A 23568-nucleotide genomic window follows, 5' to 3' on the forward strand; every position below is an offset into this window, starting at 1 on the left:
CCTTCTCCTTCTTCTCCTTCTTCTCCTTCTTCTACTTCTTTTCCTTCTACTTCTTCTCCTTCTTCTTCTTCTACTTCTTCTTCTTCTACTTCTTTGTCTCCTTCTTCTCCTCCTTCTTCATCTTCTTCTTCTCCTTCTCCTTCTTCTTCTCCTCCTTCATCTCCTTCTCCCCCTTCTTCTCCTCCTCCTCCTTCTTCTCCTTCTCCTCCTCCTTCTCCTCCTCCTTCTTCTTCTTCTCCTTCTACTCCTCCGCCTTCTTCTTCTTCTCCTCCTCCTCCTACTTATTCTTCTTCTTCTTCTTCTTCTACTCCTTCTACTTATTCTTCTCCCTCACCTCCTTCTTCCTTTCCCATATCCTCCTCCTCCTCCTTCTTCTTCTCCTTAAACTTCTCCTTGTTCTTCTCCTTATCCAGCTCCGTCTCCTCCTCCTTCTTCTTCTCCTTCTCCTTCTACTCCTTCTTCTCCTTTTCCTTCTTCTTCTTTTCCTCCTTCTCCTCCTTCTTCTCCTTCTCCCCCTCCATCTTCTTCTTCTCCTTCCCCCTTCCTTCTCCCCCTCCTCCTCCTCCTTCTTCTTCTTCGTCTTCTTATTCTGAAAACAGGGATAAAACGACATTTTCTAAAAATGAATCCTATATAGCTATATCGATTTATCGCCCCTGAAATTCCCCGTAGATAATGCCAGTAAAAACACCGACTCCATACACAGATACAACGACCGGTCGGATACAGAAAGAATATAAGTTATTTACTTTAGCGGTTTCGGTTGAAGATATAAGGAAGCAGTGCAAGGGTTTAAGGCTCTACCGACTGAAATCAATCATTGGTTCAATAATTCTGTTTTGTAAATAAATTTTTGTTTGCTATTTGTCTTTTATTTTTCATTTTATTTTTTTGAGAGTACATTGACATAAAGGATGAGGGTGTATAGAGAAAGAGATGAGTGAGTGATAGCAAACTGAAAAAGAAAATATGAAGAGTAGATAGTGAACTGAGAAAGTGGATACAAGGAATACTATTTCGCGAGTTTTTGAGTAATTAACCAAAACAGAAAAAATCTAATATCGATTTTAAAGGGTGAAATATCGATTCAGTACAACAATTCGATTTAAGAAATCAATTTATTTGGTCTGAGGAATCGATTCTTCGATGAATCGATTTCAGATCGCCATGTCTTATCTGTCTAATGTGTGTAATCATCTGGAAAAACAAAATATTAACATAACAAATTGGTGAATTATTGAAAGCAAAACGAAAAGAATTACGAGCCCCTGTAATTCTTGAAAAACAATACATTTAATTTTAGTAAAACCTTAAAATGGGGGAAGAAGATGAATATGCTTGCGTTAACAGAGCGCAATTACGAATCAAGGATACTTCTGGAATAAAAAAGAAAAAGAAGAAGAAAGCTAACAAAGAAACCGAGAAAGCAATAGAAAACGAAGTTAAACAACAAATAAAACAACAGGCAAAGTCGGATAAAACAAAAGCAGAACTAGCGTTCCAGAAGATGCAAGAAAAAATGGTAATTACGATGTAACATTTTCCAATAGCGCATACCTGCTTTCTGCTCCGGGGGTTATGGGTTCGATTCCCACGCCGAGTCTGAGTGTAATATATATAATTACTTATATATGTATTATTTGTATGTATGTTTATCGAAAAAAAAAAATGTAGCTATACAAGTCAGCTGTTACCTATAACACAAGCATTAAGTTGCTTACTTAAGAACATGATCGTGGGTGTAATGTTGTAAAGATATATACAAATAACAATATTCGGCAATCATTAAATTTTGTCATTATTAAAGTTTGTAAGTATAGAAAGAAGTATGACTACAACATCTTTGCTTTGATTAATGTATGTAGGATACACTTGATATGTGGTATATACCTATAGTTGAAGACCCGAATTAACACAGACTGCTTTTCTTATCTGAAAATAAATAGAAAAAACTGGTCAAAAGGAGCAGCCAAACTGTTTAGGTACTAGGTATAACCTGTTTGTTTGCCGACTAACTGTGGTTTGATTACAGTCTGGTGAAAATATATCTATAGGTCATAGAAGTTTGCTTTTGTGCACTCGTGCTTGTTTTATATGTGTTTACAAATCCTTGTGGATCGATTTCATCTGACTTATGGGAAAGATTCATTTATTAACCCGACGAAATAAAAGTATATGCTTTTTTTTATTTTGATATGAAGGCAAATGATAATTCAAAAGCATTATACTTTTAACTGCCTCCAAATATGAGGATATTCTTAATTTGGCTGTATTTTTTGTGTGCTAATATCTCACCAAGTTTTTTATTGGGTGTACTGATTTTGATCTTTCTTTTTTATTAAAAAACTCGTACTTGTTATATAGTCCCACCTAAATGTGTATTTAACTTCTCATTTTATTACTTTTCAATGTAAATTAAAGGCGCTTTTTTTTGTTTGCAATGAACAATTATAATGCTGGTTACAGCATCAAAGAATATAGCCACCCCCGCTCTTCCCATGGGTGTCGTAAGAGGCGACTAAGGGATAGTACAGTTCCACTACCACCTTGGAACTTATAAAGCCGACCGATGGCGGGATAACCATCTAACTGCTGGCTTTGAAATACACAGGCCAAAGACGGGCAGCAGCGTCTTCGGTGCGACAAAGCCAGCCCTGCAGTCACCAACCCGCCTGCCAAGCTTGGTGACTATGAGCAAAACATATGAGTTCACGCCATTTTTGGCGTGAACTTGTTGAGGCCCATGTCCAGTAGTGGACTGCAAAAGGCTGCTGTGATGAATTATATTTCTAATCACACATATCCAGTTTATAACAAAGCAGGAAATTAAAAATATTTTATTCTTTTTCAGCAAAAACAAAGGATTCTCCAAAAAGCTGAAATGACTCACAAACAGCGAGTAGAGAAGTTTAACCAACACCTTGACAGCTTGACAGAACACTTCGATATCCCAAAAGTATCATGGACAAAATAAAAGCCATATTATTTTATTACATTCTTTATTAATATAAGTTATAATCTACTTGCATACTATTAAGTTAAAAGGTATAAAGAAATTACAAATTAAAATAAGCATTTTTATTGGACGGATTGAATCAGGTTCATAATAACATAATAATATCAATTTAATTATTTTATATAAATCACATAATTACACATGAAACATTTTTAAAAAGGCAAATGTGTAATACTTACACCTAAATTATAATTGGACACGTTTGTTATCTAACTACTGCTATAATAACAAAAAAAAAATCTTTCAATTAATTGCCTAAAATTAACATACACATGTAAAATATTACAATAGTAATACAAAATAATATTTCACAAATACAAAAGTTACTTTCAACCTACCTTAACAACCTATTTTTTAACAACAAAACTATCTGTATATAGTTTTGTTGTTAAAAATTTAATTTAAATAAAAGGACGAACATAATTAACCTATATTTTAAGATTCCTTATAAAAAATTGTTTATAAAATATATACATTAATTTTATTAAGTAATCAGTTTGTCAAAACTTACACATAAGTATACAATACATATATTCTCAACTTTTGGAAACGAAATATTAAGTTGATCGAAGTAATGAATGAAATTTCTTAATATGTTTTATATTCTGGACTTCATTAATATATTTCACACTGTAATATAACTACAATAATGAGAAACTCAATTCCAGTCAGTACTAAGCAGTAACTAAAGGACTTTAATCTATGAGCTTGTTAACCCAGACCAAGAGTTCAATATTATATAAAATCATTTTGGAGTGTTTAATTACCTTTCATAAATAAATAAAAGTAGTCAATTAGAATTATGCAGTCTTTTCATTGGCTACAATAGTAATTTTACAGGAATGTTTTCAAAAGATAATTATAAAATGACTTCTTTTTTTCTTTTATAATTTTTTTTAAATGTTTCGAGGTAGGGCATTAGGATTTTGTTCAAAATGTGAAACAGCCTGACTGAGAAACTATCTCTCGACCTTACAGAAGATTACAGTTAAATAACACTGCTTTCAAGTAATGTTGTGTTCCTGTGCTGAGAAAGGTGATCAGAGTTCTTGGGGGTGATTGTGTGTACAGCAACGCACTTGCGATGCTTCTGGTATTGCAGGTATCTATAAGTTACAGCAATCGCTTACCATCAGGCGAGCTGCGTGTTTTCTGACTTAATTTTATATATAGTAGTAGTAAGTCAAGTAAATATTGAAAACGTCACAATTTTTAAAGATTATAAGACTAGTCCTCATAAAATATAAATGCATGACTATGAAATGTAATTTAAACAAAATTTAAAAATGCACTGAAAACAATTTGTGTAGAAATGCTGCCTTAAGTTAATATCTTTATGATATAGAAAAGCGGCCATAAGTTTAAATTGTCCGTATTGTATGATAACTATTTCAATAAATACATCAAGGCAAATATATACAGTGGAGTACATATATGTATTGTTGAAGCACCATTACTTCTCCAAAATGAGTAACTAAAGGAGAAAACTTTTATATAATTTTCTTTCGTTGACCAAGGATCACTGCCATCATCAAAATGCATGGGACATTGATCTCTTTCTCTTTCATACTCTTCCATTTCTACGGCGACTGCTGCGCCCTCTGTATAGTTCCATGAGGTAACGTCTTGTTTCAAATCACAGTATGGACCCAGAGCTTGAGACATAAGAACCCTGTAAGAGTTAGGATAATAATATTTTAATTTAATACCATTTAAACTACAGATAACTTATAACGTAGCGACAGACAGGGTAACGCGATGTCGCGTCGCATTGCTAAACTCGAAAAATCATAGAGTTGTAATATGTATTACACCCTTGTACCACCACCGTTGTTTGTTTAAGACTCGTATTAGTATTGCGGCGTTATTTCGCATAACTTTACATTGCATTGAGAGTCGATATTTTTAACACACAATATCTTATTGTGTTTTTAATAATGTTTGTCTAATAATGACAATTTCTAAAACTACGAAAAAATAAAGTAATAATAATGGATATATGCATAAAAAAAATATTTTTTGAAGATTATTTTACCTGTTCAAATCGGCTCTCTGATACACCCAACATCTGTACTTTGAGAAGGGATCCAACTCATCATATGTGATGAGATATGATTTCAAATTCTCTTTCCAGTAACCTATACAATTCATTCTATAATCGGGATCACTGTATATATCAACAGGTCTACCCAAATAGTCCACAGACAGACAGTAATTTTCCTTAATTTGAATAGTTTTTTGATCAACATCACATACTGAAAAATCGCTTATATTTAATTTGCAGTACAAATTCGGTCGAGGGCTTAATGTTACACCACCCAGAATTCTAGTTTCAAATTTAACATCACCCCTTTGTGTAAATTTAAATTTGCCAGCGACAGGACAACGTATGGGTGTCGGATTTTTCTTTAGAAATATATCGTATCGCCATTTCACTTGATTCTTAAACTGTACCCATGAGCAGACTGTGTGAAAGTTACTCTGAATCATTGCTAAACCTTTACGGTATCTGAAATTAATATAGATTATTAAAGTAAAACTTTTACAAATCTCAAAATTGAAATCAAAAATAACTTTACTCAAATAGGCTTCAAAAGCTCTTTTAATTATGGTTAAAAGTGAAGCTACCACAACACAACAACAAGTAACAAAAAAAAACTACTTTATCTCATCATGATCATCATCTACTTTGCACACAAAATATCACGTACATAATGTTTGTATATTATGATGCTTTTGTCGTCGGACAGCTATATTATCTACGCAGCTATATATAAGCCATCTATATCACATTTTAAATTTAATATATGAAAATTTGGTAAAATGTTTTTTTTTTGTGTCAATTAAAATAATAAAATATTTCATTTATCTGTTATTGCAATACAATTGGAATAGTTTTACAGTTTCGTATGTGAGACTTTTTAGAGCAAAATGATTATTTTCTTTTAATGCATTGCTTTAATGTGAGATTCTTATAAACAAACAGACTCAGCTTTATTATATTGGTATAAGTGATAACCTTATAACATTATGATGTTGAGGAACAAAATCGAAACAAACATAATCCTTCTGACAGCCATCAACAGTAAGTCTAGCCATCATTACACGAGTATCACGTTGTTCTCTGCAAAATAGAAAATAAACCATAGTTTAGTACCTACAATAACTAAAATAATGGTAGTACTTAAAGGTGTGCTGCTGGGGATGATTACCTGCATACATAAATAGTACGCCTAAATCTTCCCTCATCAGGGTAATAAGTTTCAATAATGTGCGTTTCATTTATGACCACATCTGCATCAATATTGGCAGTGTTGATCCAACTGCCTGAAAAGTTTTGCGGTAAACGACATCCTGGTTCCACTACTTCTGCCTTAAATTATTAAATTGATATTGATATAATTTTTTGAGATAGTTTTTTTTTTCAATAATCATTGGTTATGATTATAAACACTCAACCTAATATTTACATAACCTAGTAATAAACACTGCTCTAGAACTACATTTTATTATTATAGATGGTTAAATCAATATTAAAATGATATCAGAGTAAAATTACTCAAATAATTAAATTATACAAAAACTTTTATACCATTAAAATTTTATAGAGAATTATAATATTAAATACATACCTTGACTGGGTTAATTCTATACCTCTCTGGTGATTTCTCAACAGTTTTTAAGGTGTTGCACTGGGGAGTAATAGATGCTCCAATATATAGATCATCATCTCTGTTCTTTAAGAAGCAACGGTATCTTTCATCCTTACGTGACTCCTTTGTATTTGCAACAGCAAAGAAATGATTTTTATCGACAAACCAATGACCTTAAATAAAATTATAATATTTTGTCAGCATCAAAATTGAAACTCAAAAATGATATTATATATCACTCAATTTGCGTCCTTAAATTCATTTTTTTCCATACCTAAGCAACTGAACTCAACAACACCATCAAATGTACCAGACATCCCAGGACACTTCCTATATGTAATGTTAAACTTCTGATTTGTTATCAGAAATTGTGTTCCTGCTGTTTGACATGATTTGATCTGAGCATCTGGATGATTACATTCACCGGTAAATCTAAAACGATTCTGATATGCAAACTGCCATACACCTTCCAGTGAAGATCGGCAATTAACCTGAATAAAGATACATTTGTATATTATATCATATCTCGGCACATGCACTGTCGTACGCAATTAGCAAGGAATTTATAAACTACAGGTACAGATGCACCGATCACGCCACCTAGTACATTGTTCGATAGTTACCTACCCTCACTCATTATATTACTCGAGTTATTCTAACTTGTATAAAACGAAAGGTGCAACCGCAGCTAAGGCAGTCTTGGCTCTGGCTTGGCACAGTGCACTTTTTATATCCTGCTAGTAGCTTAACCTAGACTCTTTCATTAATTAATTTGTACAAACGAATTAATTGTTACATATCATATTACGATCTATAATTTGGCATCACACAGTTGATGTACATGTCAAAGGGGTGTCTCAATCTCCTTAAACCTACACCTAGGTCGCAAGTCGTTGGAACTGCTCTGAATTTCTACTTCTGCCACACGATAGACTCAGCACCTGCACGGTGTTAGTCTCCGCCCCGTTAACTAATAACTATCCCACGTACTGCTCTGCATACCTTTCTACTAAAATTAGTACCTTTCTGCTAAGTGATTCCTGTGTTATAAGAAATTAGTGATTTGTTTAAATTTTAAGTCAGAGCTATATTTGTGTTTATGAAAGTTAAAGATAATAAAGAACATTAATATTTTATATAATCCAATCTTTATTTTATTTATTTCATACACTCCTTATTCAATTTTGTTTTGTTTCAACAAAATTGACCCCATGTGACTAATTGGGTGATTTTCTTAATGCGCCTAATTAAGGGTTATACTTACTGGGACAGCATTTTCAGAAAACAACGTAGTTAAAGACTGGTCAGGATTAAGCCCCTTGCACACTCTTTCAACTGTAGGCTCTTCATCTTGCCCTATATCAACACACGGTGTTTCAATTTTCTCAATAACATTCACAGTTCGAACTATGAGCTTAACACAATAATAACAGTTGGTATATCGGAATACCATAGTGTAGTTTACATGATAATCTGCCTTAATGTTAACACAAACACCCCTGAAATTAAACCACATAAAATAATAAAACAATAATGTAAGAAAATGCATATTTATTTCAAATTATAAAAAGCCAAACGTTTCTGCCTCAATTATTTTTTGATAAATTTTCATACCATTTGCATTTGACGTTCTTTTTTATATTTTATTGTACAAGTATTTATTTGAGTAATTTTTAAAACAATGTTTATTGTACCTTGTTGTCATCTCACTAGCATTAATATCAGTAATCGTTTGTTTTCCATTTTCAAAAGAAAACCATGTGTTCCTTAAAACGATGGGTATCGTACAATCAGCAGATATTGAGGAAACTGCAAAACAAAATTTAAATTGGGCGTTTCCTTAATGTTTATTCTGATATCAAAATGATATATTAAAATACAACTTACTTGTGCATATAGCTATTGAAAGAAGAAGGAAAATATATTTGAGTGATATTGAAGCCATAATAGGTGTAATAGTATTTATTGAGTCATTTAAATAAAATAAAAAACTTATTATGAAAATTCCAGTATCACAGAAGTTAATGACAGCTCACAGATTCAAACCGGGCTTGAGCTTGAGTACATAGACAAATAGATATTGTAATTTGTAGCATGAAACAAAATAGTTATGATAACGATACAAACGATAATCGATATTAAACTTCTTTATAATATTCGAACGTTGAATTTTGAAATTAATTGTTATTTAAATTAAAAGAACATACGACGACGATTCAGCCTGTAACATCTCATTGCTGGGCATATACCTCTTTCTGCATGTGGGAAAAGGATTGGACCTTTATCCACCACGCTGCTTGGGTTGATGAGTATAACCCACAAGAACAGGCATCCGAACCGGAAAGAAGTATTTGTACAAATACCAATATTCATCCTGAGGTCCTATTTGACTTAGCCGCATAATATCGACAATAACTAGGGTTGTTCAAGTAGCGTGATGAAAGGCACCGCAAAGCACCGTAAGCTCATCTTCATCATCATCACATCGGCCTATCGCAGTCCACTGCTGGACATAGGCCCCCATAAGTTCACGCTAAAAATGGCGAGAACTCATGTGTGTTGCTCATAGTCACCACGCTGGGCAGGCGGGTTGGTAACCGCAGGGCTGGCTTTATCACACCAAAGACGCTGCTGCCCGTCTTCGACCTGTGTATTTCATAGCCAGCATTTGGATGGCTATCCCGCTTTCGGGGAAACGAGGAATAGGCTGTGAAGTTCCTCATTAACCATCGCAAATGGAGGATCCTCCGACTAGATGAGCGTTGAGTCTGGTGGGCTATTGCTCCGACGGTTGTTGTCGGTTTCTTGTATATATATTTTAAAGGTTGTTTAGGATACGTCAGTTTTCTCTAGTTTGTATGTCGCGAGATAGATGCCACCACACCACCTACGGTCGGCTTTTTAAGTTCCAAGGTGGTAGTGGAACTGTGTTATCCCTAGTCACCTCTTAAGACAGCCACGGGAAAAGAGGGGGTGGCTATATTCTTTACTGCCGTAGCCACATGGCTTACTTTACCGTAAGCTCAAATCCACTTAATACGATACGCAATACCAATGTTATGAGTAATGCTTAGTTGACATCAAAGACCGGTTGACAACTAAACCTTGATGGTCAGTGGTGGCTATCAAGATAGCCAAGGTCTAGGTCTGCTGAACGGGAAGAGAATACACGCACCATTACATCAGAGTGGTTGTTGCGTACAAAAACAAGTAATAACCTTTCATAACTCGATATGGAAAACTATCCGCTAACTCTTAATGAAACAGCATGGTCCTTTACGCTCCAACCCTCATCCTATATCATGAAATAAGTTTTGCTCAACTGTGGGGCCATAAAAACTGGATCAATCATCATTTAGTGTATACCTACATTTTGTTCTACTTCCTCAAAGGTATCTTCTCTCGAGTATTTCTTTTTTTCGACACTGTATCTACTGAAAATACGAACACTGACTGGAAGTGATACTATTCAGCTCTAGTCTATTAGAGGCAACACCTTACTATGACATCGAAAACTCATACTCTATATACCATATTTATCATTACCTACACATTAATCAATTCGATTTTTATACGAATTATTTTGATTTTTAATATAGTCAATATATAATATACATTCAACAATATGGTATAGCGTAAAAAATACGATAATTATCAATAAAAATATGTATGTGAACCTTAAGTAGTGGCAATACTAAATCACGTATTGATCGGTTAAACCAATAGTTCTTAGCCAAAATAATTTACTGCAGTCCCTTGCGTATACATTCGTTGCCTCAATGGGTTGTAGGAAACCCGAAACAGTCTATTGATTGCACGCTGACGTCACGTCAATCAACGTGAATCATTATTGTCATAACATTGCAGTTATATAGAAAATTAAATTAGTTTAAAATGTCTGCAATGGTAAGTAAAAGAAAAAATATAATTTACAATGTCTGTTTAAATTCGACATTTATCTGCTTCCATAAAAAAAAAAAAAAAACAATTTAGCAATTACTTCATAATTATCATAAATAATTTTAATAAAATTAATGTAAAAATTGTTTATTTATTATTTACAATCAATTTAAGACCGTTAATTATTATTGCGCGATATATTCGTTATAAACCATATATTATTATTTATATTACAATTAAAAAAACAGCCATGCGAATATAAAAATATTTTATTTTAGCGCATGAAAGCAGCAAAATGTCCTTCGGACGAATTAGCAGTCACCAACTGCGCTCTTATCAACCCGGATGATTTTCCCAGTGATGTTAAGTAAGTGATCCAAATACTACAATTTCGTTTTGTGTGATTTCACTATTCATTGATTCCACAATACTCATTTATGTATTTACAGAATATTTGTAAGATTTTTTATTTTCATTGCAACAAGTAATAAATGTACTGTAAGATAATTAAAAAAACAATTAACATAAAAGTTTATTAATTTATTATTAACTAAAAATATAATTACTAATTTTATTTTAATTAAAATACATCTTATTTTAAATGAATAAATATTATTAGAACAAAATGAAATGAAAATTATTATCGACAAACTAATTGTATTAATAGCCTTGATGTTTGATCTTCTTTCAGTAAATGGACTAAATTTGTAATAATTTATACATTACTAGTGAAATAAACCTTCATTATTTATTAAAATACTTATCAATTTTTATATAAATATTTTTACAAAATGCTATAAGTTGTTTTTTATAATTGGCATTTATATTTATAATTATATTATTATTCATTAGTTAATTAAATTAAAAAAATATTTGCTTGCCATAATTCTGATGCAAAAAATAAAATAAAAATGTTGTTCTTTAGACATGTTGAGATCACTACTGGGCCTTCACAGCACTTTGTCTTCAGCGTCAGGTTTTACAACGGGGTTGACCGAGGTACGGTTGGTTTCTCAGCACCTCAAAGGAAATGGGCCACTTTGTCCATTGGACAGGTACTTTGACTAATGTAAAATTAAATAATAATCATATAAATAAATAAATATCTACAACATACACACACAGTCGTCTGTTCCTAAAGTAAGCAACTAAAGCTTGTGTTTTATGTAACAGCTGATTGTTATAACTACATTTTTTTTTTCATTAAACCTACATATAAATAATACATCTATAATCAATTATATATATATATTACACCCATTTGGGGTGGGAATCAAACCCACAATCCCTGGAGCAGAAATCAGGGTCACTACAAACTGCACTAATTGGCCAATAATAATGACATTTTAATAATATAACTCTAAATCATTTTCAACAATATTTTTTGTTAACAAAACATACCAAAAAATGAAATAATATTGTTTTGTATTAGCAATATCAAATAATATTTTTGTTGCAAAAAAATTCTAATCAAATTTGTAAATAATTAATTGGTAGTATTTCTGATAATAGATTGTGTAACTAAAATACTATTGTTACAGAGCATTGATGTGAAGCCTTTTAAGCCCCAAAGCGCTGATTGCTTATGCAGTGTTACATTAGAAGCAGATTTCATGTTAAAGAAGACGTAAGTCTAAATATTACATAAATAAATGTTTTGCATATTCATTGTGACTTTGAATGAAAAACATTGTTTTATATTTGTAGAACATCTTTGGAGCAGTATGACTCGGAACAGATGGCTCGTGACTTTCTCATTCAATTCTCGAATCAAATATTTACAGTTGGACAGCAACTTGCTTTTTCATTCCAGGAGAAGAAAGTGTTATCGCTTATTGTTAAGAATCTGGAAGGTAATTTTTTAAAATTAAATAAATAATCATTATTGCATAGATTTAATAAAAAAATATATACAATTTATGCAAACTGTATATAGCCATATATTTCTTTTTTTTTCTAAAAAATACCCCAGTCATAGTTTGAAAATCTAATTAAATTGTCTTAATAGATAAAATGTTGATAATAATTTTTGTTTGTATGGAAATATTATTTACTATTGGAGTTCTTATTCATATTTGTGTATAAATTTATTTAATATTACATAATTATTGTATGAAATTAATTTCAAAATTTCATTTATTTAGCTGTGGATGTACAAGCTTTAGCTGCTGGAACTAAAGCAGTGCCTCGTCGAGTCAGGATGGGCAGGTTGCTTCCCGATGCCTGCATACAATTTGATAAGGCAGAGAACTCTTCTCTTAACCTTGTTGGCAAAGCTAAAGGGTAAGTTAATGAAGTTATTGTAACATAACACATTGAAAACAAAATATGTAACTTAACTTTTTCTATTAAACATGATATGATTGTGTACTATTGATTGACTTTAAAATTTCGACTTTTGTGGTTTCGACTTTAGTTTTAAGACATTGACTTTGTTTAAATAGATGAGCTACTTTGATGGTCTCGTTCCGCATAATACCTTTCGTGAGCGCGTTAGCACGGCTATAATTTGCAATGAAAACATTATTGTTTTCTAATGTTTACGCGAATTTCAATCGTTATAATGAAAACAACTTTTTCGGATTTTTTCGCGACGGGATTTTTTGCCCGACGTTTCGGATAGTTTACAGCAACCATAGTCACGGGAGGTCCTCAACGGTACTTACACTACTTTTTCGGAAAATTCGAAAAAAATGTTTTATTATAATGAATGAAAACATTCTACAAAAAAAAAAAAAATCGTTTCCATACGCGGTTCTTTAGTTGTATGCGGCACTTAGAATTAATATTTCATTTTACCGACGTTTTGGACTAAGAAAAATAGTAGATATTAGACGATTAGGTATGGAGAAGTGCTTGACAGAGTAGCTACTATATGAAGGCAAAGTAAAATTTAAAAAAGAACTAGGTTTTTTTTCACGTGTAACGTTATCTATACATCTACATCTACGGAACATCTACGGAACCTCCCTTTAAAGGAACGCAGTTTGGAGTCGAACAGCCTATGTAGTAACAAATACTTTTTTTTTTAATAAGGAATATATGAATACAATTTGAACAACCAGATAACTAAACGGTAGTTGTAAATATAAGAATATATCATTAAACATCTAATTGTAAATATTTAACATCTCTTTATTTTGTAACTACTAATTGTCGTCAAATAGTAGGTAAAGTTTACAAAATGCATTCAAAACAATTGAAATGTACATACTTAATTTGAATATTAAATTGATACTTGCAAAATACTTTGTACAGCAAACAGCCACGTCAATCCATCATCAACCCAGACTGGGATTTCGGCAAAATGGGAATCGGTGGTTTGGACAAAGAATTCAACGCAATTTTCAGAAGAGCTTTCGCTTCTCGCGTCTTCCCACCAGAAGTTGTTGAGCAATTGGGTTAGTTTCTAGTTTTAAAATCTATAATAATACAGGTGGCGCAATAGAAGATGCATATTTAAAAATATATTTAAAAAATAAATACTAAAGTTAAAGTTAGAAATGACTAACCCGTTGGCGCAGTTTATAGTGGCCCTGCATTCTGTTTCGCGGGTTGCGGGTTCGATTCACGCCTGAGTCATGGTCCATATTTGTATTTATATATTAATATATATACTAACGACCTCTGTCCGTCTTAAACTTTTTTACACGATAAGTAATCACCAACATATCATGTACTTAAAACCTTCTCCGAAACACGCTGCATCTTATGGTATAGCTACATATTATTCTGATCGGTTCAGTAGTTTTCGCACTATAACCGAACAAAAAAAAAATGACTCATTATTTATTAGTACTTATAGATTATTTCGAATGTATAATTATTTAAAAAAAGCAACAAGCATTAAATTGCTTACATTTAGGAACAGACGAATGTGTGAATGTTATAAGATATTTATTTATTCATAGTTAAAATAAAAGTAAGGGATGGTAAAGTAGTAACTGAGGTTTATGTTTTTTTTTTTTAATAAATATCATCTAAATCAAAATAATAACCCTGTCTACGATGGCACTCCTCTAACCGCGAACGGAAATTATTGAAAATTTTCTTTAGTAATGCTGATGTTATTACGGCCGTTTTACCACGGATATTCTCCTTGAGCTGGTCGATGTTTCTCGGATTATTACTGTAGACTGTGTTTGAGGTATAATAAATATAGAAAATAAGTCAGGAAGTCAGGAAGATAAAAAAAGACAGGAAGCGTCAAATATGGACTACGAGTGGGCCACGGGATATCCTGTTTTCGAGCTCTGCCTAGGTACATCTGTTTCACAATCACCATGGAGTCATTTGACGTGGGACTGGTAGCTTCGTCTTATTGAAACCATGTCCTAGAATTTACTATTCTTAAAATTACTAGAATTTTATTTTGAATTTTTTCTAGATGTCGCATAGTTCAATTCTTATCACTAGCCCGTTGGCGCAGTTTGTAGTGACCCTGCTTTCTGCTCCGAGGGTTGTGGGTTCGATTCCCACCCCGAGTCTGGGTGTAATATAAATATTTATTTATATATTTATATATGTATTATTTATAAGTATGTTTATCGAAAAAAAATATGTAGCTATATACCAGTCGGCTGTTACCTATAACACAAGCATTAAGTTGCTTACTTTAGGAACAGACAACCGTGTGTGTATTGTGTAAATATTTATTTATTTATTTATTTATTTATCACGTGACTAAATTTGACGCTTAAAACCAGCGTCAAGCGTCAGCATGAAAATGCACCTTATATTTATATGGAAATATCAGAGCCTCATCAGAGAAAATGATACTGTCAAAATTGGAAAATTGAGTAAGCGTTTCATTAGCAAATGTGAGCCTTTTTCTAAAGTCACACTCTTTTAATTATTGTCTTAATTGCAGCTTGTATGAATGCAGCTTAAGATCCAAGTTTAAAATTCGTTGCAAACTTCATCGCGATAAGTGTAAGAGAGAAGATCTCTTGCGAGTAGACAATCGTGGATCTTCTCGTACAGACTGCATAATTCTCTCAATATTGTCCTAGATGTTCTAAGACGACCTTTTGCTTGTGATTTAAACGTTAAACCGGTCCCTTTATAACGCTTTACCCATATTTTAATTAACACGCGGAGTTTTACTAATTCGTCGTAGTCCATATTCAGAACTTGTATGAACTACAAGGTCTTGTAAAATGCGCGACGCTTCCCATCGAAGTGACTCATTGTGTCTAAAACTCCATGACCGTGCGTATCCAACGGTAGTTAGTTTTCACCGCCCACGCGCCCCGCAAAAAAAATGTGATGCAATATGCAAGTTCTATTGCGCCAACCTGTATATGTCGCGAATGTTGGTGAGGATGAATGGACATTTCTATCTATTAAAATTACTATTACGACCGATTATGTATATATATCTAAAAGTTGGCGTTTGGAGTAATCTTTGATAATGCGTATTTACTTGACTATTTTTTCGTCTATCTCCATTTATTACTCGTCGATGTAATTGAAATCGGTTTTTTTTTCGTTTGCCAGCAAACACAATTATTTTAATACTAATATTATAATAATTTCGACATAATACTGAACTTGGGGCATGGGTTAAATCATTTAAGTGCACTTCATCGTTCAATTTTAGAACATGTTCAAAGTTGAACTGTTCGTATGTTCGTATGTAAAACGAATCGTTTTGAGAATATAGTAACTAGTCATTGATAAATATCTTCATTTATTATAATTAAGTGTATTTTAAATAAATGAATCGCTAATTTCAGGCTGCAAACACGTAAAGGGTATACTTTTATATGGCCCGCCTGGTACTGGTAAAACTTTAATGGCACGACAAATCGGCAAAATGTTAAACGCAAGGGAACCCAAAATTGTAAATGGTCCTCAAATCTTGGACAAATATGTCGGTGAGAGTGAGGCCAACATCAGAAGATTGTTTGCGGATGCTGAAGAAGAAGAGAAAAGGGTATTTAGTATAATTATTGTTAATTAAAATATGGTATTAAGGTCTCAGGTGTTAGAGGAACTAATTTTTGTTTAAAATATCGTATGCAAATGATAATAAATAATTACCTGTCGACTTACTAAATATCTTTATTGCTAACAAACTAATCTGGCTATAGGTTCTGGGTATAGGTTTAGTTTGTTAGTACTTTTTTGTGATGGAATCAAAAATCAAATAAGAAATCTTAATCACATAGTCTAATTTGAAAATGCTTACTAATAACCCCAAAAATAATAGTCATAAATTTCAGTTTTGCAGAACTTCGATATAATTAATTACTTAACAAAAGCCTATTAAGTTGTCAATTTATCTACAACATGTGTTAATTTTATAGTGCGGGCCAAATAGCGGTCTTCACATAATAATCTTCGACGAAATCGACGCTATATGTAAAGCCAGAGGCTCGGTCGGAGGGAACACCGGGGTCCATGACACTGTTGTTAACCAACTACTATCTAAGATCGATGGTACGTAAAACTTAAAAATATCTAAACAATATATGCTATGAAAATACGTTTAGAAAAGAACTTAATTTTTTCTTAATCTTAATCTGTTGTACCTTTCAGAAAACTCCAGAAGAATGTTCAATATTTATTTAATAAATCAATAATATGTATTTTTGACTTATCCGAGTTATTTTTGATATCTTAGGTGTGGATCAATTGAACAATATTTTGGTGATCGGGATGACGAACAGACGAGATATGATTGACGAGGCTTTGCTTAGACCTGGTCGTTTAGAGGTTCAGATGGAAATAGGTTTGCCTGATGAGAATGGTCGCGTTCAGATTTTGAACATCCATACTAAACGTATGAAGGAATACAAGAAGATTGCTGAGGATGTCGACTGCAAGGTGGGTTTATCTCTTATGACTTAAGGATTTGTGTGAGTTTTGATTTTAATAATATTTTAGTTGCAATGAAGTTTCAAAACTTAATCAACATGCCAAAGATATTTTTATAATAATTGACGACAATCACATCTAAACATCTGCTAAAAAAAATTAACAAATCAAAGGTAAATTTCACAAAGTTATGTTGCAAAATAACTTTGTGAAATTTACCTTTTATTAATTGAAACTATATTTTTTTAAACAACCGTAGCCTAAGTTGTTTTTTTTTTTTCGACATTAGTTATCTGCTAGTGAAAAATCAACTAAAATAGATACATAAAAATTTACAAACTTCTATATTCTATAACTACCCTCTGAAAAGGCTGTTCTTTTGACATTGACTTAAAAGGCTGTTCTTTTGACATGAATAAACATCATACCTACCATAAACCATACTCATAGAGGTATGGCGCAGCAGAAAATATCCTGCTCAAAAGCGTGAGCAGCCTCTTTGGGGAAGTACCTCAATCTTGTGGATGATCACAGCTAAATAATATAAATAATAATACTGCTCTCAGATACTATTGTGGTCCTGTGGTAAGTAAGGTGGACAGAGCACCTGGAGAAGGTCGCCCTGATCGTATCACACAAAAAAAGACACACTTCTTAGTACAAAAATTTTATCGCAATAGTTGTAATATATTCCACCATATCACAGGAACTAGCGACCCTGACTAAGAACTTCTCCGGTGCGGAGCTCGAAGGTCTAGTACGCGCGGCTCAGTCCACTGCTATGAACCGACTCATCAAAGCGTCCACCAAGGTGGAAGTGGACCCCGAGGCTATGGAGAAGCTCATGGTGGAAAAGGGAGACTTCCTACATGCATTAGAAAATGATGTTAAACCAGTAAGTTATAATACGATATAACAAAAGGTCGCAGGTTCAATAATGTCGTGACTAATCGAATTTGTTATAGGAGCGGTTTCCTGTTTTTTTTTTTTTTTGATTAGCTGATCAAAAAGAAAAGCGTTAATTATCTTTATAATAGTTTATAAGAAGAGATATGAATTCATACACTTCATCTTTAATCAAAGTGAATAATTTTTTCAGGCATTTGGTACAGCCGCAGAAGCCTTAGAAAACTTCCTGATGCGTGGCATTATTAACTGGGGAAATCCAGTTACATCCCTCTTAGAAGATGGACAATTGTATATCCAGCAGGCAAGGGCGACAGAAACCAGTGGTAAGGATTTTAATGTCCTTTTATTTTGATACAATGTCCCAAAATTATTGAAGTATTAAATTTTGTAATCAGTCTTGTTAACATTAAAAAATAGCATTTAGCTTCATACGCTTCAGCCTGTAATATCCCACAACTGGGCATAGGCCTCTTTCCCCATGTAGAAGAAGGATTAGAGCTTAATCCACCACGCTGCTCCAATGCGGGTTGGTGGATATACTCCCTACTATGAGTAACGATCGCTATCAGGTGTACATGATAACAACCGGGACCAACGGCTTAACGTGCTCTCCGAGGCACGGTGGGGAGACCCACAAGGAATGCACAAACACCCAGACCATGACAAACACGTGTATGGCCAATACAAATGTATGTCATGTGCGGGGATCGAACCCGCAACCGCCAGCGCAACAATTACAATCCATGGCAGTAACCGTTGCGCCAACGCGGCGTCTAACTACGGTCTCATCGGCCCGCGGTTCTCTAACCTCACGTTGCAAGCTCTACTTGTGCTGCTTAAGAAACAGCCACCCAAAGGCAGAAAACTACTCATTTTGTGTACCAGCAGTCGGAGGTAAGAAAATTAATGAAGGTTTCTTAAAATTTATTTGGTATGGTATTGTTATAGGAACGAATTTGCAAGCTTAATCGTTTAGCTTCATAGCAATGACTAAACCGAATGTCTGGATAACTGAATAAATCGTCAAATTCGCTAGTAATTATAAGATAAATAAAACTAGTCATACAATTTTTACCAGGTCTAGTATCGGTGTTGTTAGAAGGACCACCCAATAGTGGAAAGACGGCACTCGCTGCAGAACTGGCTAAACTATCTGACTTCCCATTTGTCAAGGTTTGCTCGCCCGAAGATATGGTCGGCTATACTGAAACTGCCAAATGTTTACAAATCCGAAAGGTATGACAATGTTTAATAAATTTTTCTTTTTATATTGTTTTCTCAATAATTTTTATTTTTATCCATCCCCTCTTTGTGTCAAAAAATTATAATAATATAAATACAATTCTTAAGACACTATTACCAGATATATTTATAACTAGCTGCGCCTGCAACTTCGTCCGCGTGGAACATAACAAAACTGTTTTTGTTCAGTTCTGAACTCAGAGCTACAAAATAAATAAATTTCTAAAATAAAAGTACCCTAAGTTACTCTTTACTACATCAGCTATCTACCAGTGAAAGTCTCGTCAAAAACGGGTCCAGCCATTTCAGAGATTAGCCGAAATAAACAGACAGACAGACAAAAATTGTAAAAAATGTCATTTTGTTAAATGTACTGTGTATAAATCCATATGCATTTAGTAAAAAGCGGTTATTTTTATATTACAAACAGACATTCCAATTTTATTTATTTGTATTTAGTATATAAATACTACATCTATATATATAATAAAATGGTAGGAAAGTCAAAACTGTACATTGAATTTTTTTTTTTAAGAATACTTGGGGTGTGATTTACAATTGATACCGAAGTCAAAAATATAGTTTTTAAAATTTTTGTCTGTTTGTCTGTATGTATGTCCGGGATAAACTCAAAAAGTACTGCATGGATTTACTTCAAATTTGGCACGAATATTATGAAGAAGTCGGGTCAACATATAGGCTACATATTATCACGCTATCACCTACAGGGAACGAGCAGTGAACCTTTATTTCTTCAACGCGTTCTGTAACAACATGTAATCTAACGTCGCATATTTGAATGTTGTTGTATTATGTTGATAAACATGCTATAAGCTAGCTTCATACTATAAATAAACATTCTGTAGTATATTTAGTATCAGCATTGCACCTGTGCGAAGCCGGGGCGGGTCGCTAGTATATTATAAAATAAAAATAATATTTCCAGTACTTCGACGACGCGTATCGTTCAACTTTGTCTTGCATCCTGGTTGATAATATCGAGCGTCTCCTCGACTACGGTTCCATCGGCCCGCGGTACTCTAACCTCACGTTGCAAGCTCTACTTGTGCTGCTTAAGAAACAGCCACCTAAAGGCAGAAAACTACTCATTTTGTGTACCAGCAGTCGGAGGTAAGCAAAATTAATGAAGGTTTCTTAAAATTTATATGGTATGGTATTGTTATAGGAACGAATTTGCAAGCTTAATCAATTCAAATAATGAATTGTAATATTATTACTAAATAAAGTTAAATAACCATTGCAAACTAAACTTACAGACAAGTCCTGGAGGACATGGAAATGCTGTCAGCTTTCACCGGCGTGCTGCACGTGCCCAACCTGTCGCAGCCCGAGCACGTCATGGCCGTGCTGGAGCAGAGCGACGCCTTCTCGCGCCGCGACCTCGCCACCATCCAGCGCGACCTGCGCGGCGCCAAGTTAGTATACACACAGACGTGGAGGTGCTGGAGCAGAGCGGCCCAAGTTAGTATACACACAGACGTGGAGGTGCTGGAGCAGAGCGGCCCAAGTTAGTATACACACAGACGTGGAGGTGCTGGAGCAGAGCGGCCCAAGTTAGTATACACACAGACGTGGAGGTGCTGGAGCAGAGCGGCCCAAGTTAGTATACACACAGACGTGGAGGTGCTGGAGCAGAGCGGCCCAAGTTAGTATACACACAGACGTGGAGGTGCTGGAGCAGAGCGGCCCAAGTTAGTATACACACAGACGTGGAGGTGCTGGAGCAGAGCGACGCCAAGTTAGTATACACACAGACGTGGAGGTGCTGGAGCAGAGCGGCGCCAAGTTAGTATACACATAGATGTGGAGGTGCTGGAGCAGAGCGGCCCAAGTTAGTATACACATAGACGTGGAGCTGCTGGAGCAGAGCGGCGCCAAGTTAGTATACACACAGACGTGGAGAAATAAAAAATAATCACTCACTTCAGCCTAATACAGTCCATTGCGGGACATAGGCCTCCAACAAGTTCGCGCTATCTTCGCAGGGCTAGCTTTGTTGCACCAAAGACGCTGCTGCCCGTTTTTGGCCTATATATTTCAAATCCAGCAGTTGGATGGTTATTCCGCGGTGGTTGGCTTTTTAAGTTCCAAGGTGATAGTGGAACTGTTATCCCTTAGTCGCCTCTTACGACACCCACGGGAAGAGAGGGGGTGGATTTATTCTCACTACCGTAACCACACAGCACACAAAATAATAATGAATTCTTTTTTCACAGGATTTTCATTGGCATCAAGAAGCTTTTAGCCCTAATCGACATGGTGAAACAAACCGACGAGGATTCGAGAGTATTCAAATTCGTCACAAAGATGCAAGAAGAGGGCGGTCTCGACCTTGGGACCTCCGTACAATAAGATTTATTGCAACCTTAGGGATTACACACGCATACCACAGGCACGCTCTCACCCGACACACACGCACATACCTGTACATCCAAACCCAGCTATCGAGCCACCGAGAGCTCCCCCTGCGCTTCCGACCTAAGAAGCTACGAGATCGACTACGACGACGTCAGTGTGTGCGAATCCTTGGACTCTAGTCACCACCGATTAGGAAGAACTGCTAAGGGTAACGAGATATCTCCCGCCAAGATGCCCCTGATGAGAATACGAAGTGTCGAAATCGTTTTCGAAGACGAAATGTCGACTTACACCGACACCGGCTTGCTAGATCGTAGCTTAGAACTTATCGTATCCGATAGTGACGACTCCACCCGATGCGTCGATGATTTGGAACACTTGCAAGATAGAGACGAAGATTCAGTAACTCTAAACGCCGAAGCGGATTTATCCGACGACAACTCGTACTCTCTTAAAAACAACGCCGTCGCTGACGTACTCAAATGTGACCGCAACGTTCAAGAATCGGTAGATACATCTCGTGCCCGGGAATATAACACTATATCATTGAATTTGTCAGAGTTAGGGGACTTTAGTCGTTTCACCGAAGAGGCTTCTTCATCTCATGTTGAAATACCTTTTATAACTTACGACGACGCTGAGCTTTCGAATTCGCATGACGCCGTCAAGGTGGAAGATATATCTCCAGTAATGAGTATGTATGAAGTGAGCTTAGAAGAGAAAGACAAGAACAGGTTATATGAATATGTCGATAGTAATAACAGTGACAGCTCAGACAACACAGCAGTGAGCGATAGGGACAATGCTGTGGTAACACTTCAAACTAATTACCCCGATGTTTTTAATTCAGAAGATCAGAACATTAGCGACAATAACGATCTGCAGTATGACTCGTTTGTTGACATTGGTAAATTTTAACTATATAAACGCTTAATTGACGTTATGCTTTTCATACTAATTACATTATATTATTATATAAATTTCTTGCCTTTACGTTACTGATATTACAAGTTGCTGGGTAGTTGTGTGAAAATTATACATTCCACTTGTTTTAATATCGATAGGAATGCTTATACGCCTATTCTGAGCTATTTACGCCCTAATAAACCTTCTTTACACAGCTTAAGCTCAAGGGTATGAGTGGTATGCGACTCCAGTAACCATGTATCGTACTCTCCAAGTATGTATCCCTATTTTGTAGAAATCACAATAGTATGTTTGTAAATATTATTCTTTTATAGAAAATTTTTTCATCCACCTAGCTATTTTGCAACGACTACATGGTTACGGAAATCCCAGGGTTGTAAGTCTAGGCAATAGCTCAATTTTTTGTATAATGTAATGTATAGTTTTGAAGGCAATATTATTTATTTTTTGTTAGGTAAATGTGATGCAGCTTAACGCTGTTTATTTTAATGAAATAAGTATATTTGATCGTTATAACATAATAAATAGGCGTAGCTTTTTAAGGGAAAATGTCAATACGAAGTTTTTATTATTCTAGTATTATAGAATTGCAAGCATTGTTAAATGTAGAGGTAGAACCTTTACAATTTATGGCGTAAACAGTTACATTGAAGAGTACAATTAATTAGTAATAAAATGATATTTAGCTTTTGGTGTTGTACTTAGCAGTTCAAATCTTTA

At 34.5% G+C, this 23568-nt stretch overlaps 3 protein-coding genes across 3 annotated transcripts; 2 read left to right on the forward strand and 1 right to left on the reverse strand.

Moving 5' to 3' along the window:
* The first annotated feature begins 1126 nt into the window (after positions 1-1126).
* On the forward strand, positions 1127-3069 carry LOC123654235 (protein FAM32A). The gene is made up of 2 exons (XM_045590149.1): positions 1127-1522; positions 2852-3069. The coding sequence occupies exons 1-2, from the start codon at positions 1316-1318 to the stop codon at positions 2972-2974; spliced, it is 330 nt and encodes a 109-aa protein (XP_045446105.1). The 5' UTR covers positions 1127-1315; the 3' UTR covers positions 2975-3069.
* Positions 3070-4372: 1303 nt separating this feature from the next.
* On the reverse strand, positions 4373-8728 carry LOC123654234. The gene is made up of 9 exons (XM_045590148.1): positions 8557-8728; positions 8364-8478; positions 7934-8168; positions 6944-7160; positions 6649-6842; positions 6229-6389; positions 6036-6140; positions 5052-5525; positions 4373-4688 (listed from the first exon to the last, which is right to left on the reverse strand). The coding sequence occupies exons 1-9, from the start codon at positions 8612-8614 to the stop codon at positions 4403-4405; spliced, it is 1845 nt and encodes a 614-aa protein (XP_045446104.1). The 5' UTR covers positions 8615-8728; the 3' UTR covers positions 4373-4402.
* Positions 8729-10289: 1561 nt separating this feature from the next.
* Positions 10290-21915, forward strand: LOC123654598 (vesicle-fusing ATPase 1-like). The gene is made up of 16 exons (XM_045590494.1): positions 10290-10575; positions 10848-10936; positions 11495-11624; positions 12111-12196; positions 12277-12422; positions 12714-12852; positions 13828-13970; positions 16308-16507; positions 16881-17013; positions 17198-17400; positions 18098-18286; positions 18491-18623; positions 19379-19536; positions 20489-20673; positions 20820-20978; positions 21780-21915. The coding sequence occupies exons 1-16, from the start codon at positions 10564-10566 to the stop codon at positions 21913-21915; spliced, it is 2241 nt and encodes a 746-aa protein (XP_045446450.1). The 5' UTR covers positions 10290-10563.
* Positions 21916-23568: the final 1653 nt, after the last annotated feature.

Source organism: Melitaea cinxia, chromosome 6 (genome assembly GCF_905220565.1).
Source record: "Melitaea cinxia chromosome 6, ilMelCinx1.1, whole genome shotgun sequence".
NCBI classification, from domain to species: domain Eukaryota; kingdom Metazoa; phylum Arthropoda; class Insecta; order Lepidoptera; family Nymphalidae; genus Melitaea; species Melitaea cinxia.